This window comes from Solanum stenotomum, chromosome 12 (assembly GCF_019186545.1).
Source record: "Solanum stenotomum isolate F172 chromosome 12, ASM1918654v1, whole genome shotgun sequence".
Taxonomy (NCBI): Eukaryota; Viridiplantae; Streptophyta; class Magnoliopsida; order Solanales; family Solanaceae; genus Solanum; species Solanum stenotomum.
Window position 1 is genome coordinate 19697123 of NC_064293.1, and position 17064 is coordinate 19714186.

Below are 17064 nucleotides of genomic sequence, written 5' to 3' on the forward strand. Positions count from 1 at the left end.
GTTTTGCTCAGCAGATTGTCCATTAATTGCATTCACATTAATCTGCCTGAGACAGTTGATAAACGTATACGATATCGTGGATGAATCACTGTTTAAACGATCGAAAGACACATCATATCATACACCTGTGTTTTGAGGTAAATCTCAATGTTCACTGTTAAATAATAATGCTATTCAGCAACACTTGACACAATCTATGGTGGGCTATATAAGTTCCATTACCTGAAGATTAACACAGGAGGCAGGGTCATCTCAATGCCACAAGTTCTCTAGTTTGGTTGAGAAGCAAGAAAGTGATGAATTTTTTTCAACTATGAAGGGTATGTTTACAAACATAATGATACAATCATACAATGCAATGGCAGTGGTCAGGGCTGTCTAACATCTTGTATAAGTGTGTCTAGTAACCAGCTGAGAGATACTCTCACATGTAACCAAACAGAAACTAACTATTCATTTACACGAGGAAAACAAAAACTATATGCCATGGCGCCAATGCTAAGATAAAAACATCTTCTGCTAGGAATTCATCCCAAAGGAACAACATATACTGGTCCCTGAAAGTGACTGCATCACATTTCACTACGTACACGGTACAGGTATATATTGAAGCTTCAGAGTGGGGGACCGAAGTTGATCTTTAACCAACTCATGTGCTACTCATGTAATTGTCAATAACACATCAGCAATGATATGAGGATAAGAATGCACTGAAAGGACTCATTGAACTTATGTGACGATATCGAGCAGCTGGAATCATTGGATTTTTGTGATTGAGCGGCTTGACACACCATGCAACAACTTTGCAAAACCAAGAAAACTAAGCTTTCCATCAGTGTGTCTAATCCAGTCAAGAAGAACAGCGTGAACAGGTACAGATGGACCAAGACCAAGTTCCTGAACCAGCAATTCAAAAATGTCTTAGTCAGGTTCTCTTCCTAATTACTTACATACTTCCAGCCATCAAAGAAATAGTGTGACGTCCCTCTCCCAATAAAAGTAAGAAATGGAAAAAGATAAAAAAGAAGGGGATGGAGCAACGGTCCTGTCATTCCAAAAGAAAGGCAAAGAAGAATAACACCCCGACCGTCCCAAAAGAAGAAAAAAAGAGATTCTTTTATACAAGACAAGGACGGAGATATCAGTACTAAAATACGAAAATAAAAAGCATGTAATTCAGAATTACCGAAGCTAATTCTTCTATGACAATTGCTCTGTTGCCATCTTTCTCAAAAATTTCATATGCACAGCGCGCATGTTGTTCCCATTGGTCAAGAGCCTCAAGCTGATATACACTTAATGCAGCAGCACAGAATTCCTCAAAATCCATTCTTCTGTATTGCAGTGCATTAAGCTGACATGACAAGGGACAAGAAAACTTAGTATCACAAGTTAGAGCTTAACAAATTCAATTAGATAACTACATATGAAGGACTTAGAGCATACTGAAGCAACGAAATCATGAATGCGTGCCTCCTTCATGGCATCTGTTGCATATTTCATCAGGGCCTGGAGATATCATACTTATAAAGGTCAGAAACATCCGTAAAATCATAGAAACAATTACCTATTAAATTTGGAAGAAGACAGACCGCTTTAATGTTATCCAAGTTTATGGTGCCATTTTTGTTTGGTTCCAGCAGTGCAAACTGCTCCTTCAAATGGACCAGCTCATCTACGGTCAATGTCTTTGACAAAGCCTGCAAAAACTCCAATGACAGAAAATTAGAGATGCAGAGAAGTCAAATGTAAAAGTACGTAAATAAATAGAAAGCAAACACTAGTGCTACTCAATAATAGGCGTTAATACTCCATCGATAGAATTGTACATAAAAGAGTAAAAGACTAAAGAGAATCAAAAGAGCTTCCTCAATTGCATCACACCTACCCGTAGAGCAGCTTTCCGAAGAGCAGATGAACGCATGTAAGTCTTCATGAGTTTGAATATCAGTATATCCAAAGGCACTTCTACGTCGTGACTATTCTTTATCCAAGGATGACCTGAAACAGTAAGTCTTCCAGAAGTTTCAGAAAAATAAAGAACAGAATTGCCCTTCTCTAAGTTGACACAAGAAACTCACCCAAGGCCTGAGCTGCTGTCATTCTTTTCCGTGGATCCTTATTCAAGAGACGTTTCACAAAGTCTTTTGCTTCAGAAGATAATGTAGGCCAAGGCTGTTCTTCAAAACCTGGATCAGCTTTGAGAACAGCCCTAAATATCCCAGACTCAGTTCGAGCCCAAAAGGGACGGCTGCCACACAGCAAGATATATGAAATAACACCTATACTCCACACATCAGCCTCTGTACTATAAGATCGGTGTAGAACTTCTGGCGCTACATAATATGCACTACCAACAATATCATTAAGCCTTTCATCTGCAAAAGAATATGTTTGCAAGTTAATTACAAGTTGTGTTGCTACTCAATAATAATATGAATAATAAGAATATCTTTTCCTCTTTTATATTCTTTTTCTTTAAGGAGGGGTTCCCAAAGTCACAAAGTATTAGCATTAATATCAAGTGCAAATGGACGAACCTGGCTTCACAAAATCAGACAACCCAAAGTCTATGGCTTTAAGTTGTGCATTTTCGTCCTTGGACATAAACAAGAAATTCTGGTCCATTAAAAGGTACAGTTAGAACTGAAAGAGATATAGAAATGAGGAAAACAAAGCAGATAAAAAATCTTTTCTAACAAGTTATAGTTTCATTCCATGCAAGAAGAAAAGCTGACTTTGAAAAATAATCTTAATTCCCAGTAGCTCGTGCCATATCCTTGAGCAATAAATGTAACCATTTGAAACTGATTGACATCGCATCCAAATCCATTCAAGTGATGGACTTCCTTTTCCTTTTTTTATTTTCTATCTTGGGGTACGGGAGATGATTCACTATATAAACTGATGTATGTTCTTTCTAAGCAAGCATTTTAGAACTAGTAAACTTTCGCACCTCTGGTTTAAGATCCCGGTGCACCACACCTTGAAGATGACAAAATGCAACAACTTTTAATATTTGTGTCAACACAGCCCTTGCATCATCTTCTGTGTATTTTCCACCTCTGCAGCACAGAAGGATGCTACTTAATATATTATTGAAATTTATATTCTTGATCTCATAAAAAAGATTTACAAAGAGTCAAAACTAACAAGGTTGAAAAATAAAAGAAATTTGTATTCATAACAACACCAGGGACTACCTTAAAAGTATCCTATCCAAAAGCTCGCCTCCTTCACATAGCCTGAAATTCAACAAGATTGATCAGCTCCATTGCAAAAGAACAATGAGAACATGAAAACTAGCAAGTCAAACAACATTCTTTTAGTAGCAACTGCAGAAAAAATGTGATAATAAAATCCATATTTTACTGAAACATTGAAGGAAGAAACTTTCATATGATACCACTTGACCCAGATTGATGATGCATACGAAGTATACTTTGGGCTAAAACTAAGGTTCTGTATGCCATCAATAGATACAAAAGCAATGGGAGTTGAGTCGCTAGAGCTTACTCCATCACTATGTAGACATTTTCATGATCTTCGTATGCATCATAAAATTTTACTAGATTTTCGTGTCCCGTTAAAGCTCTTAATATCTTCACCTCTCTTCTCACGTCCTCAATGGCTATCGTCGTGGACATCTGAAAAAAAAATGAAGTAATGATGAGTATCAGATAACTCAGATGAATCCGGAGAAGAAATATAACCCAAAGATGCCCCGACATAGTCAACGCACAAATAAAATGCCAGAAATACGAGAAAGCAGCTTAACCAACACAAATTTTCTTTGTTCTTTATTTATTTTTTTTGGAGATAAGTACCATCCAACAGCAGTTATTTTGCACCAAACTGCAGAGACAAACATGCACGCCAAATATACTGAAAAACGCATAAAATGACTCCAACTACAGGAATATAAAAGAAGTTCCATCATAAATAATGTCAGCTGACCCTGATGATATAGATAAAGCAATCATAAGCATTATTTTTTTTGATAACCGTAGTGTCTGGTTCGACTAACTCCATGCTACTTTCTACCTCTCACCATCAATATTACTGGGTAACTCTATCCGCCAAGGCTTGGACAATTAGACAGATGAAAGAATCACCCAATGCTTTTGCCTCCACTGGGATTTCAACTTGAAGCTTTTTCCCTCTATCATCATAGAAAATCAGAATGCAATTGTTCAGCAATATGAACCTATACACTCTAGAATATGAATGGTTTTTGAAGGGAAGGGAAAAGGAGATTGGTCGAAGCTGGTTGCTTTACTACTGATGATGAACTCTTCCACACCTCTTGTGCAACCTATGTTGCTCGAACTCTTCAAACATGTCAACGGATGCTTATCAGATTCGCCAAAAGTAGTGTAGTCCGACACGGGGTGCGGCATCAAAAGTGAAGAGTCCACACAACTTTTTGAATCGTGTGCAAGTGGAAAGTACTTTGCATTTACTTATGCACACTTTTTTCTTTTTTGATAAACGTGGTGTCCGAGCTAGCTTTCCCGCACCTTGACTGTTAGGATAGATGAAAAGAGATAATCTAGTGTTTTTGTCTCTGCTATGATTTGAACTTGAGACCTCATGGTCCTCAACTCACTTGATTGGCCTACTAGGACACACCCTTGGGTGCACTTATGCCCACTACCTACCCCTCCTCTTTTACTCCGCTCAGCTACCCAAACTTGTTTAATTCCCCCACACATGGGGTAAAAGTTTATTTGCTCACAGTTAATGCTGCTCTTTTTAACACATATAAACTTGGTAGATAATGGGTTAGCCCCTCTATAATAAAATATGTGGCAGGGTTCGCATCCCTGACGTGCGCCTAACTTAGACATCACCCGCTCCCAGTTAATGCTACTTTTAGTGAATCAAATGGAGAATTGAACAACTATAGGAGTAACATTTCTGAGACACAGAACTCTAGTGATCTGTAAATGACAAGTGTGCTTCTTACTAAAACTCAATTGGATCCTTAAGATTAACCAGAAATACCAAAGATCATGCCGATATATTACAATCTGCAAGTGACTTGCTCCTTACCTCGCTTTATCAGCTCCGAACTTACATAATCAGTCAACCCGAGACAAACAGAACATGATGGATCCATTTGATAAGGTTTACAAGTTATCCCTAATTCACAGCTACTGAATTTCAGGTTTCTTCCAAACTCAAAAAGATTCAAACTTTTTATCAGGAAGAGCATAAATAAGAGATACAAATAATACTCTTTCTATTTTGGTACACTCCACCATTCGATTTTCATGACTTTCAAATATTCAAATTAATTGAACTGTTAAAATTATGAACTCTAACAAGATATTTTTTTCTCTCCTGAGCAGATCTGACCACTATAAACCAAGAAACAGTAAGCAAAGTTAATAAAATTAACTCAAAGATCAAACTTAACAAAAATTTCAAACCTTTGCTTTGGGTATGACCTTTACTGCAACTTCTTGTCCCTTAAGCTCACCTTTCTTGAACTTAGCTTTACAAGTATACCCAAAATGCCCTCTCCCAACTTCTTCTCCAAGTTCATACTTGTTTCCAAAATTCTTAGAAAACCCAAAACTCTTATCAAGACCCCCACCCCCCTCCAATTCATTTCCTTCCGGAATTGCATTGGGTTTCACAGAACCATGCCGCCGTGCTAGCACAGCTCGTATGTGTTTCGCCGGAGACGGCGGAGGAAACGGCCGCTTAAAAAACCTCCGGGGAGTAGAATTCGCCGGAGACTTCTTTGAAAAAAAATAATGCGCCGGACTTGGACTGTAAAAAGGAAAAAAAGGCGACTTTTTACCCACTTCAGCTCCCTCCTTGCTCTTATTCTCTAGCGAGTTATCTTCATTGTTAGCTTTAGCCGGAATAGCAGTTCCATCGGGAGCATAGAGATCATTGTTGGAATAATTGGGTTCAGGGGAAGGTTTTGATGTGCAACCACCCATTAAATTAGTTGAAGAATTTAGTAGCTCAAAGATGAAAACTTCGCATGAGAAGCTTTTTGTTTAAATTACTGAGAAACGGCATTTGTTGTTTTCTTGTTTTGTGAATGGCGTTGGAGAGATGGTGAAAAAAGGAAAGAGTAGACGTTGGCTTCTGTGGAAATTAAATTAAGGCTGAACTGAATGTTTTTTGCTTTTCATAAAAGAGAAAGATGATAAAACAGATAACCAAAAGATGGGGCCAAATGATGTGATGTGTATATCTATTTATACCGACCAGAGTTTGTTGTGAGATAATCCCAATTTCATATTCCTAATTATGTGTTATGATCACTTGAACGCATTTGATTAATTTCACAGAATATATGTCTATTTTTCAATAATAATAGATAATGTGTAATAAGCTAGTGTTGATCTTATACTAAGCAAAATTAAGCTAGTTAATTAGTAAATTCTACTCTCTCTTAGTCTATCAATAGTTGTCCACTATACTATTTTGTTCTATTTATGATTTCTTAAAAATTGTTCAAAGTCAATAGACAATTATTATTGGACAGAAGGAGTAAAACATATAAAAGTTTAAGTGTATACATGTTTTATTTTTTAACTAATTTCAGTTATATTTGTCATCTCTCATCAGTTGGATTCTCGACTAATTTCACCAATCCAGTAACTTTGTCGATCAAGACAATAACATGTAAGAATAAATCACTTAATTCTTTTGTCTCTAGCAACTAAAATTTGAACATGATACATCATGATTCTCAACTCACTTTATTGATCATTAGACTACACCCTTAGAGCCTAATGTCTGGATTTAGTATTAAAGGATTAATTTATGGTTGAATTTGTTTTCGAAGATTATGTGTTGATTTGGTTGGTTTCAAACAAATGTCTTTTTTATGAAGAAAAACAATAAGTAGATTTATTTTAAGAGATAAAACAATTATTTTTTTCTTAGTTGTAATTACGTTATGAATGGCCTTTTTGTTAGGTGATATGATGATCCTACCATGTACTGACAATAATTAGCTTTGTACAAGTAGGTAAGAATATAGTAATACATCTACGTACTGTGTACAATGAGTTTGATGTTCGAATATGACCACCTTAAATGCATAAACGATAGTTGATTCTTAATCTTCAAAGTACATTTATGCATGAAATCTTTTTTTAAGAAAATGAAATTTATATATTTGTTAATTACGTAAAAAGTACTATAAGTCATAATAATTGACAATTCAAAATATTTTAAAGATATATGAAAAATTTATGATAAAAATAGGCTTGTTTAAATCTGATATATGAACTGTGTCACTTAAATTGGACGAGGGAGCATATAATATTTATTTATTAATATGGATTCAAACTGACTCAGGTGACTGAATCCAATTTCCTTCACCATTCATGTTCTAGTCTAATCTAGATGATGTTTTCCATCATATCATTCATGATCGAAGTTGCACATATGGAGGAATTGAATGTTGAAGTATATATGCTAAGTTAGTTTCCCCTTCGTATCAAATCAAATAATTTAATCAGATTAGACAATGATGGATTCACATAACAATTTGTTGATTCACGAAATTCAGTAGCTTTTATTTAGATCATGTAAATTTTAAGAAATTTACTAAATATCTATTTGTAAACTTATATTAATTTAAAATTATTGTAGGATCAAAACTCACTTAGAGAAGCAAGTTAGTAAAAATTCATGTACATTCATGATTCATTAAAAAAGTTGTCAAAGTAGTCTTGATTTAGACGCCAAAGCTATTTGTAAAGCATAGCAAATCTGAAGTTTCAACCACAGAATCTCACTCGTGCTTGTCCCCCACCTTCAAGGGAAGCAATGAAACAAAACGTCAACCAAGATTCGTCTAATTTAAGATTTGAGAATCAAATGCATGTTTCTCAAGCATTTTATTATTTTTAACTTGTAACCTACATGTAAAAAAAGTAAAAAATTTGAACAAGCTAAGGGGTATCATATGAACCCCATTGCTTGAATGTGGCTCCACCGTTGGATGAGTTGTTTATCTCCTTAATTATATAGTTTTGACAATCACCTCATGACTAGCTTCGAGGTTGAGATAGTTCAAAGATTCATTTGTTTATATGATATCAGAGTTCAACCATCTCAATTCTTGATTTATCATATATTAGGGTCTTATGTTATGTACTTCACACTCCAACCGTATACTATGTTAAGCATATAAAGGTTACTAAGTACCCTGCATCGGTAATTGAGTGATGAGGTATTTGTTTTCTTTTATTCTCTTATGCAATTCGCATCTCATGAGCTAATTTTTTTAGGTCAAGTTAAGTTCTAAATTCATTTTTTCATATAAAAATAATATATATATATATATTGGTGCTCGATCTTCAATTTTATTTCAAAAATAAAATTAAAGAATTGATGTCCTAATTTAGTTAAAAATTAGACGTCATGACTTCCGCACTCTGATCGAGGAATTACATGTTAAGAACAGTAGTACATCATTTTGTATGATGAAAATGCAAATTGCAACAACGTAACTAGTGCAGGTTCATTGGATAGACATAAACAATAGGAATAAGTGAGAGGGGTGGCTTAATGGTCGGACACGGAACAACATTAACAATTGAAAAAAAGACTTCGATGGTTGATCTTTTTTTTTTTTTTTTAATTCAGGGTTCATTTCTGGTGATAGCATTTTTTGCATGATTTTTTTAATTCCTAGAGCTCGAATCGAGACTATAGTTCAGAATGGAGAGATCCCAATAATCTTACCACAATGGCGCAACCCATATGGGATGATTGTTGAATTTGATTTCAACATGTGCGTTACTACACGAGATCATCTTCAAAAGACATAATAAAATGACTTTAATTTTTTCAATCTTCTAGAAGAAATTAAAGGATATATAGACAATGACGTACACAAAATTTTACGCAAATAAGATAAGTTTATTATTGCAATTCTGCTCATAAGTGCGTTTAAATTTGAAAATGTAGTGATTTTAACTTTTAAGGCTTTACTTTCTGTCTTAAGTTAAGAGTATCTATTTTACTTTATTGGAATCTAGCTATTGTATAATATACATATTATTTCTTAATTTTAACTTGGTGACATGAAATTTCCTCCACTGAGATTGGAAATAGGAAGTGATTATGTAGGGTTGACTTGTCCATTTTGAAGAATTATTTTGTAGGTTGATCTCTAAACAAAGAAACATAAGTGGAAATTATTATGTTGCTGCCGGACAAATATTAATTGAATGATTAAGATTAACTAAAATAAAGTTATAGTCAACCTTTGAGTCAATGACCACTAATTTTGTACTCTAAAACTCTAAAAACATCATTTTTGGATATTGTCATTGTCGTAAGTGGATAGGATTCAAGTAGTGTTGACTTTCTCTTTTTGTTGCCAAAGAAGATGGAATCATGATTCTTGCTCCAAAAGAATCCTTATTAATGTTGTGCAAAAGTCAGCTCCAAATCACACATATGTGATATGCCTAATTATAGCCACATTTATTGGCTCTCATCTTCAAATGCATCTAATTTTTTAAGTAAGTGTATGTGAATTACCATTGGATCCATTGTTTTTTTTTTTTAATCTATGTAGGTATAGTTATAGTTATAGTTATATGAATAGATGGCTATAGGATATACCTGTTAATTTCAGATAAAATTATATATATATTGAGAAATTAGTACATGCTATATTAAATTGTGATAGTATGTACATACATTTGCACAACCTTAACCACTAAGTTAATTCTCTCAATTGGTTCATGCGTTTTAAAATTTAATTATTAATGTAGAATCATATACTTGTGTTTATATCACTCCTCACACTATCGATGACCAATCTAATATGATATTTAATTTCCAAAATCGTCATTGAAACTATTATTGACATTTGTGTTAAGATAATAATGTCCTCACATCTTCAAATTCTGAGTCCACTTCTGAATGCTCTCATTGCATCTAGTCTTGCAGGAAAATGAAGTTCTATATTGCTTGGTACACATGAATATTATATAAAATTAAATATATAATTCTAGTATAGTGAGGAGACCCTAAAAATAAAAAGTTATAGTGTTATAAGGTTGGGTACTCGATAGTGACAAACTAATAGCCCCAACCGTCCAATTGTTTTCATTGTCCCTCTCAATCTTTTCTTCACTATGTGCAAATTGTAGCCATGACAATGTGGTCCATAGAGTTTATCTCATTGGTACATATCTCTATGCTTTGTTTTCTTCTTCACTTCATTTTCTTTTCATTAAGGATTTATCTTTTCGATAGTAAACTTGAACTTTAAAATTAATTAATTCTCATTTTCTTGTAAAAGAATGCATGCCTTGGCAAGAAAAAGGATCCACGGAAATTATGAGAAGTAAAGACAACTAAAAGAAGACAAAATGAATAATAAAGAGAGCGGGGTACACAAAATAACGTGAGATCGACAAGTCATATGTCATTGTACTAAATTATTCAATAATAAAGATAATGAAATTTCATAAAATAAATATTGTGATATTGAGTTGTAATATTAAAAATAAGCGTAATTTTAAAATATTAAATCATGTTGAAATATGTAAGACGGGTAAGTATGTACTATTAATTACATGACTAAACGTGAAAAAAAAAAGTAAAACTAAATTACATATTTTCGTTGTCTAAATTAATGCAAAAGCAATTTTAAAAAAGATGTCCAACACTATTGCCATTTCTAATGTTAGAATTGATTTTTTTTTCTCTTAGCAATTTGGTTTTGGTGTGAACTTTATTTGAATTACTAATTACTAAAATAATGATCGATAAAATTTATTAGACCATTCAAAAAATCTAAGTTTTAAATTTGAAATAATATATTTAAGGATAAAAATCATTATAAATTATATATATAATATATAATAAACAGTTTTAAAATTTATATAAATACATAGTGTCAATTAGTTTGATTTTGACTTGTTTTTTTTTAAAAAAAAATTAAAACTACATCAAATCAATTTTGACCTTCTTTTGTTTTTTCAATATCAAATCATAATTAGGTTGTTTTTTTGTTAGATTTAATTCGGATTATGATTTAGTGCGATTTGTAAATTTTCCTTTTATACAGCGTATATAGATGTATATCCAAAAGTGGTAAGGCGGACCCGTCATATGCTTATGCCGTGCACCACTATGTCAGATGAGGCAGTACCACTAGGGTCATATTTGGCACAACTAAGCTGCCTTTACAACTTAAAAGCTGTCAAATCTTGCTTTAATCCTTTGGTGGGAGGATTTTTGCATTGGGACCAGTAGCTGCAGCAAGAAATTGGATAAAAGAGCTTGCCCATTTACTGACTGGATATTTCCTAGTTTGTTCTGTCATATTTTACTTGCTCTAATTTGTGATCCTCATGTCATAACTCTTGTTATCCACTATTACTCTTTCACCTTTCAAACAAGTCCAGAAATTACCAGTCTTCAGAACATGGAGGGAGATGAGAGTGTTAAGTAGCTCGATAAAATATTAGTGTAAGGCAAACTTTATATTATCTATTTGAGTAAAGTGATGATGATGGTGTGTTAAAACAGTGAAGAAGGTACAAATTTAGCGAATGATGATATGAATGGATGGGAGCTATGGCTTAACCCTAGTTGAACATCTAGCTACTCAACTTTGCCATTATCTCCTACCATTTTCCATTACTACAATGAAGAATATTAATATCTAAACTTGTCTGCAAGATAAAAGAAAAAAAAAAGAGTAATAATCTTAGACAAGAAGAGTACATTCTGTATTATAGATGAATTTTTGGACGGAAAGTATTAATACAAGCTATGCCTGATGAACCTCAACTCTCAAGTATGCTTTGTTTAGCGCATTAATACATGTAAATTGCATTAAATTAGTATTTAGAGGGAGGTGAAGTTGTCCTTAATCCCGCCTATTGTATAAGGGCATTGTTGTCTTTTGCCACTTAAAACGAATTTTGGACACCCCGTTCTGGGCAAAAATCTTTTAAAATACATGACTTGTGGTGTAAGCATATACTACACAAAATAATGTGGGACATGTCCATATCATCCAAATGATGCAACAGAAAAAAACTTTTGTCGTCTAATAAGCATTGACTAATACAAACTTCATATAGAATCATTCCGCCAAAGACACTCTCAATGATGCCCAATTGCAAGTCAGAAGGGATCTAGCCTTCGGCATAATGTCAAATCATCTTAAATCATTAAACATCGTCACTGCAACAGTAAATTAGTCAAAACAAAATTGTTCATTGACTGATTTACAATCGAACAATGACCAACGACAAATAGAGAACAGAAAACAAAAGGGCATCAAGTTTGCTCAATTGTTATTTGCATCCCTTAACCAGCAAGTGAGGAAGAACTATCCATCCCACATGGAAATAGATAAGAAAAGAGACGTGAATTTATTGAGTCTCCATAAATGTATCACAATGGTCCCGATTTCTCTAAAATATTGCCTTAAGCTATTAAAAGAAGAAATAGACTTGAATACAACAAAAGGAAACTGGGTATCCACTGTCTAATAGCCTTGGTGACCATTAACAAGTTATTAAAGCCGTCAAACAGGGTGACATAAATAATTCAAGATCTCCATTCATGACAAATAATGTGAAGTACCTCTTTGCAAGAAATCTGAATGTTGAGAGTGGCATGCCAAAATTAACCGGAAGTTTTGTCCCCACCAAATCCTGAGTTTAGAAATTCTGTCTTGTTGAGATGACTTACGTCGGCCCAGAGTTTAACGGTCCATTCATCTTTATCAGACAAGTGAAGTATACCAACAGATGTATTCCAGATCTTACTTTTAGACCTCCTATGTGGGGAAGCCCGCATGTGAAGTGCTCTGATTGCACCCCCGTGAGATACCACAACTACTCGTTTTCCTACATCGTGAATAAATAAATTTCATACTCACAAAGTATCTCTATGATATAACACTCTTTGATCAATCCAGTAGTTAAAGAATACCTTGGTGGTTCTTTGCAATCCTCTGTAAACAAGAAATGCAGCGTTGATAAAGTTGATCTAAACTTTCTCCACCACCCTGCAAATAAGGGGTGGGAAACTGAATACATGAAATTATGAAACAGACAAGATCATACAGTCTCTGCTCCTTCCCCTCCTTTTCTTTCATCTTGGATTGGCTACTTGATCGGTTGATCGTATGTCCTGGGAGTCCTGATTCTAATTTGGTTCAATCTAATGGCAGTTAACGCTTCCTTGATAATGGATTTTAGCTCAATTTTCCAATTTAGAGCTCACACTTATGGCATACATATGTGACGAAGCAGATTGAATAGCCAAAAAGCATAAATAAAAGAAGCAGATTGAAGAAAATTCATATTCACAATGAGTCAATGACTACAAGTTTATTCAAAGAATGTAGGATAATGCTGATCATGGCAGTAATGATACATGGGGTGCTCTTCTACTTCTTTTTTCCTTTGTCTTTTTGGGTTTGGATAGGAGAAAGGAGTACTCACTGGAATAACTTGATCATTTCGGTCAGAGAGAAAAGCCTTATAAGCCAGCGGTTGGCTTTTGGCTGCTTCACGGAGCGAAATACCTTGAAGATCTCCGAGATGTCTCTCTCGAAGGTCTGGATCTTTAATGACCTATATTAAGCACAAACCAAGACATAAAAGTAAGTTATTTACTCCAATATGTTGTCTAGTCAGCTATTCCAACATTGCATACAAATCTCAGCTATCAACTCAGTTCGCTATCCCTCCCTCATATCCATGCCGATCCCGCGCAATTGCATCTGTTCCACATTGGATGGGCATCAGCTCCTTAACATTGTTAATGACTTATTGCTTCCCAGATCTATGCTTGACAGAATGAAGATAGATTCATAGAATAGATCTTGAATATCAGTTACACAAAACTCTAACCCTTTCTTAGCCTCTTAAGCATATTCTACCGCATAGTATTGCCTGTTTCCAGAACTGAAGAGTTGCATTCTTACTAAGAGGTGAGCTGTCTTTATTCCTTACTCATTCACAGAACTAATGGACAACAACAACATATTATGAAATCACTAAGCTGACAGTTACATTAACAAGAAAAAAAAGAAGTGAAGCAACAATAGCTTAATTGTGTGAACCATTCACAGGAAACGTAAAGCAACATACTAAGAAAAATAGAACAGTGAACGATAAACCAGGATCACTTCTAGCATAGAAACCTCTAAACAGTGGAAACAGAGCTGATACTGCAGGTCGAATTCCAGGAAAATCAAGAGTACCAGGAAAAAAATAGATCGATTGTTTGAAAACAAATGATAAAAGAAACTAATTGTGAAAGTAAAATAGATATCATGAAAATAGCTGAAAACTTCCTTCCATCTACAAACTAATAAATAATTTAAACCTGCAAAAGTTTCTAATATATCACATTAACCAATTCAGTAACAAAACCAAAATCTCTTTACATAATCAGACATGATGAGAATTATAATATGTGAATTTGAAGTCAACTGTAATCTGCTTGTATTCTGACAATGCAAATCCATAGAGAATTCATACCTCTAGATCCCCACAACTCCTTGCTATTATCTCTGCTGTCTCATGGGCCCGTTTCAAGTCAGATGAATATATGACAGAGATCCTTGGCTCCTTGGAGAGCCGGGCTGCCACCTTGAATAAATGAACTTCAGGCGTTGCACCAAAAATCCCAAATAGAAAAAGAAAAAATGAAAATGGAAGAAAAGAAAGGTTGAAGTAACCCCCTTTAAGTTTTTAAGCTGAGAAACCTTGAAGTCCCACATCCCCTACCCCTCAATAAAAACAAATAAAATGCAACGGGTAAAGGTACAGATTATCTCCCTTAACTAGTGGTTTCTTAGGACTTGAATCTTTTTTTTTTGAGAAAGGTAACATTTAGGACGTGAATCTTTTCTCGATCAAAAATGTTAACAAAGATAGTGAGAAGTTTAAGCCAAGGGCTGAGCCATAATTCCTTTCTTCTCTTTAAAAATTTAAATACATGAACAGATATACTTTAGAACAAATGCTGAAGTACCAATCTCAAAAAATTATGAGGGGTAGTGTACATCAATCACAAAAGTTCAAAGCAATTAAGTGAAATACAGAATTTACTAAACAAAATACTATCCTACAGATACTTACCGCAGTAGCTTGCTGTCTTCCAATGTCATTTAATTCGACATCTAAATGTCCCTGGTGAATAAATGAAACAAGCATCAGTTACCACATCCTCTTTTATGATCCATAAAGTGTTATTGAATTTCCCATACAAAGCCAAACGATAACGATTCACAAGAAGTTCCAAGTGAATACAATTTCTCCAATAGAAATAGAGAAGTATAAACAAATTGCACCCAAACATCAAGGACTTATTTTTGGTAACCGAGAAATTTCTGAGGCCCGTAGCGCACGGTTAGAAACTCGGTGGAGAATGGACCTACCCTTCTTCCCTTCTCTACTTAAATACTTAACTACTAGACTTTTGTCTATGGCAAAGCTCGAACCCATGACGTCCGCCCAACCCATACGTCACAAATTGCGGTCTTACCACCGGACCAAAGCCCACCTAACAATATCAAGGACTTTCAACCACCTTAGATGTGTCTTTTTAAAAATGTTCTATCTGTATTTCTTCTGGTTTTGCATTATGCCATTTATGCTTTATAAGAATTTGGTAGAATTCCTTAATATGATACCAAAATATAGACAATGGATTAAATACGAGCAGTAATGAGTACAAAATATTACCAAGTTTGGACAAAATTTTCTTTCACAATGAGCAACTAGATGCAAACTAATTAGAAAGGAGCATCCTAGCTTAGAAATACTCCAAAAATTCAAAATATCAAGTTTTGCATGTCAGTTTTACCGTGTAAAGACCCCAAAAAACTTTAAACAATTACAACTCCAGAAAGAATAAGGGCACATACTTTAACAACAACAAAAAAGACAGCAGAAAGCTAAAACGAGGTAGGAAATTACCTGAATTCTGCCATCAGCGTTCCATTCCGTCTCACCATGACGGATTACGATAATCTCAGTGAAACTAGGACTCACATTTTCAGATTTCGCATCGCCGCCACATTCAGGCTGCGATATAACCCTGCTTAAGACACGTAACAAATTCACATCACAAGTTAGGGCAGAAAAGAATCGAAAACCAAAAACAAAAAAACACGATTATTATCCAAATTTAAAGGCAGTTAGTACACCTCTTAGAATATAAACACTACATACTTTTCAAAATTTTCTTTTGGTTTCCAATATACAGACCTCAAATCAACTGCTTATATGACAATGTAATTCAAATTTCTAAGCATGACAGTAATATGTGCACTTATAGCAACTGCTTAGAAAGGTAAGCGATGTAATTACAGACCTAGAAGTAGAATCAGCCATGGAAATATGAAGAAGAGGAGGGATTGAATTGAATCTCAAGGCTGGTATTCTGAGAGTATGCTTCGAAATTGCAGCAATTGGTGACAATTTTGAGCAACAAAAATGGCTGGTCTGAGAGTGGCGGAGAAGCATATGAATGTCAGGCTTTAGTGATTCCCCATAACGAAATGAGATCATCTCCGGGTCCGTAGGGAATTTGTATTCCTGCTACTGGTGAAAAATAACAAAACTAGATGGGCTTATGGATCTGGGCCAGCGTAATAGGTGTCCAAAATTTTCGATGGGTTGAGAGAGAGCCAATCCTCCTCAATCTTTTGAACTTTCAAATATAGCAAGTTAAAACATAATGAGTATAGCCGTTAATGTGGGCTAGGCCCGCTGGGCCGGTTTGGCCTAACCCATGATTTGATAGGGTTGGGTCACAATTTTTGGAGCCCATTTAAGAAAATAGTTTTTTGGTCCGACCTGAATAAGTCTGTCGATTTGTGGAATTTGAGAAAGGGAATTTTTTCAAAATGTCAATATTTTAGCATTTAATAGGATCTCTTAGCCATATTTTCAATATTTATTAAAAGTGTCAATATTTTAGTTTGTCATATATCTGATTTATGTATTTCTTAATTTGTTTAATTTGAAAGAATACAATTATTTAATAACAGAAGAGAGCAAATCGAGAGAATATTTCAAAAAA

General features: G+C 34.5%; 2 protein-coding genes across 3 annotated transcripts; both read right to left on the reverse strand.

Annotated features, from left to right (window-relative positions):
* Positions 1-273: 273 nt before the first annotated feature.
* LOC125848272 (CDPK-related protein kinase-like) lies at positions 274-6171 on the reverse strand. Its single transcript, XM_049528112.1, has 11 exons — positions 5436-6171; positions 3517-3647; positions 3204-3245; positions 2957-3065; positions 2541-2619; positions 2082-2378; positions 1889-2001; positions 1593-1700; positions 1447-1509; positions 1187-1354; positions 274-897 (listed from the first exon to the last, which is right to left on the reverse strand). The coding sequence occupies exons 1-11, from the start codon at positions 5955-5957 to the stop codon at positions 757-759; spliced, it is 1773 nt and encodes a 590-aa protein (XP_049384069.1). The 5' UTR covers positions 5958-6171; the 3' UTR covers positions 274-756.
* A 6229-nt stretch (positions 6172-12400) lies between these two features.
* On the reverse strand, positions 12401-16585 carry LOC125848293 (phosphoglycerate mutase-like protein 4). 2 transcript variants are annotated; one of them, XM_049528140.1, is made up of 7 exons: positions 16354-16585; positions 15957-16077; positions 15117-15167; positions 14514-14624; positions 13470-13601; positions 12955-13030; positions 12401-12869 (listed from the first exon to the last, which is right to left on the reverse strand). In XM_049528140.1, the coding sequence occupies exons 1-7, from the start codon at positions 16548-16550 to the stop codon at positions 12646-12648; spliced, it is 912 nt and encodes a 303-aa protein (XP_049384097.1). In that variant the 5' UTR covers positions 16551-16585; the 3' UTR covers positions 12401-12645. The 2 variants fall into 2 exon arrangements, with proteins under 2 accessions (XP_049384097.1, XP_049384098.1); XM_049528141.1 differs by lacking the exon at positions 13470-13601.
* Between the last annotated feature and the right edge of the window lie 479 nt (positions 16586-17064).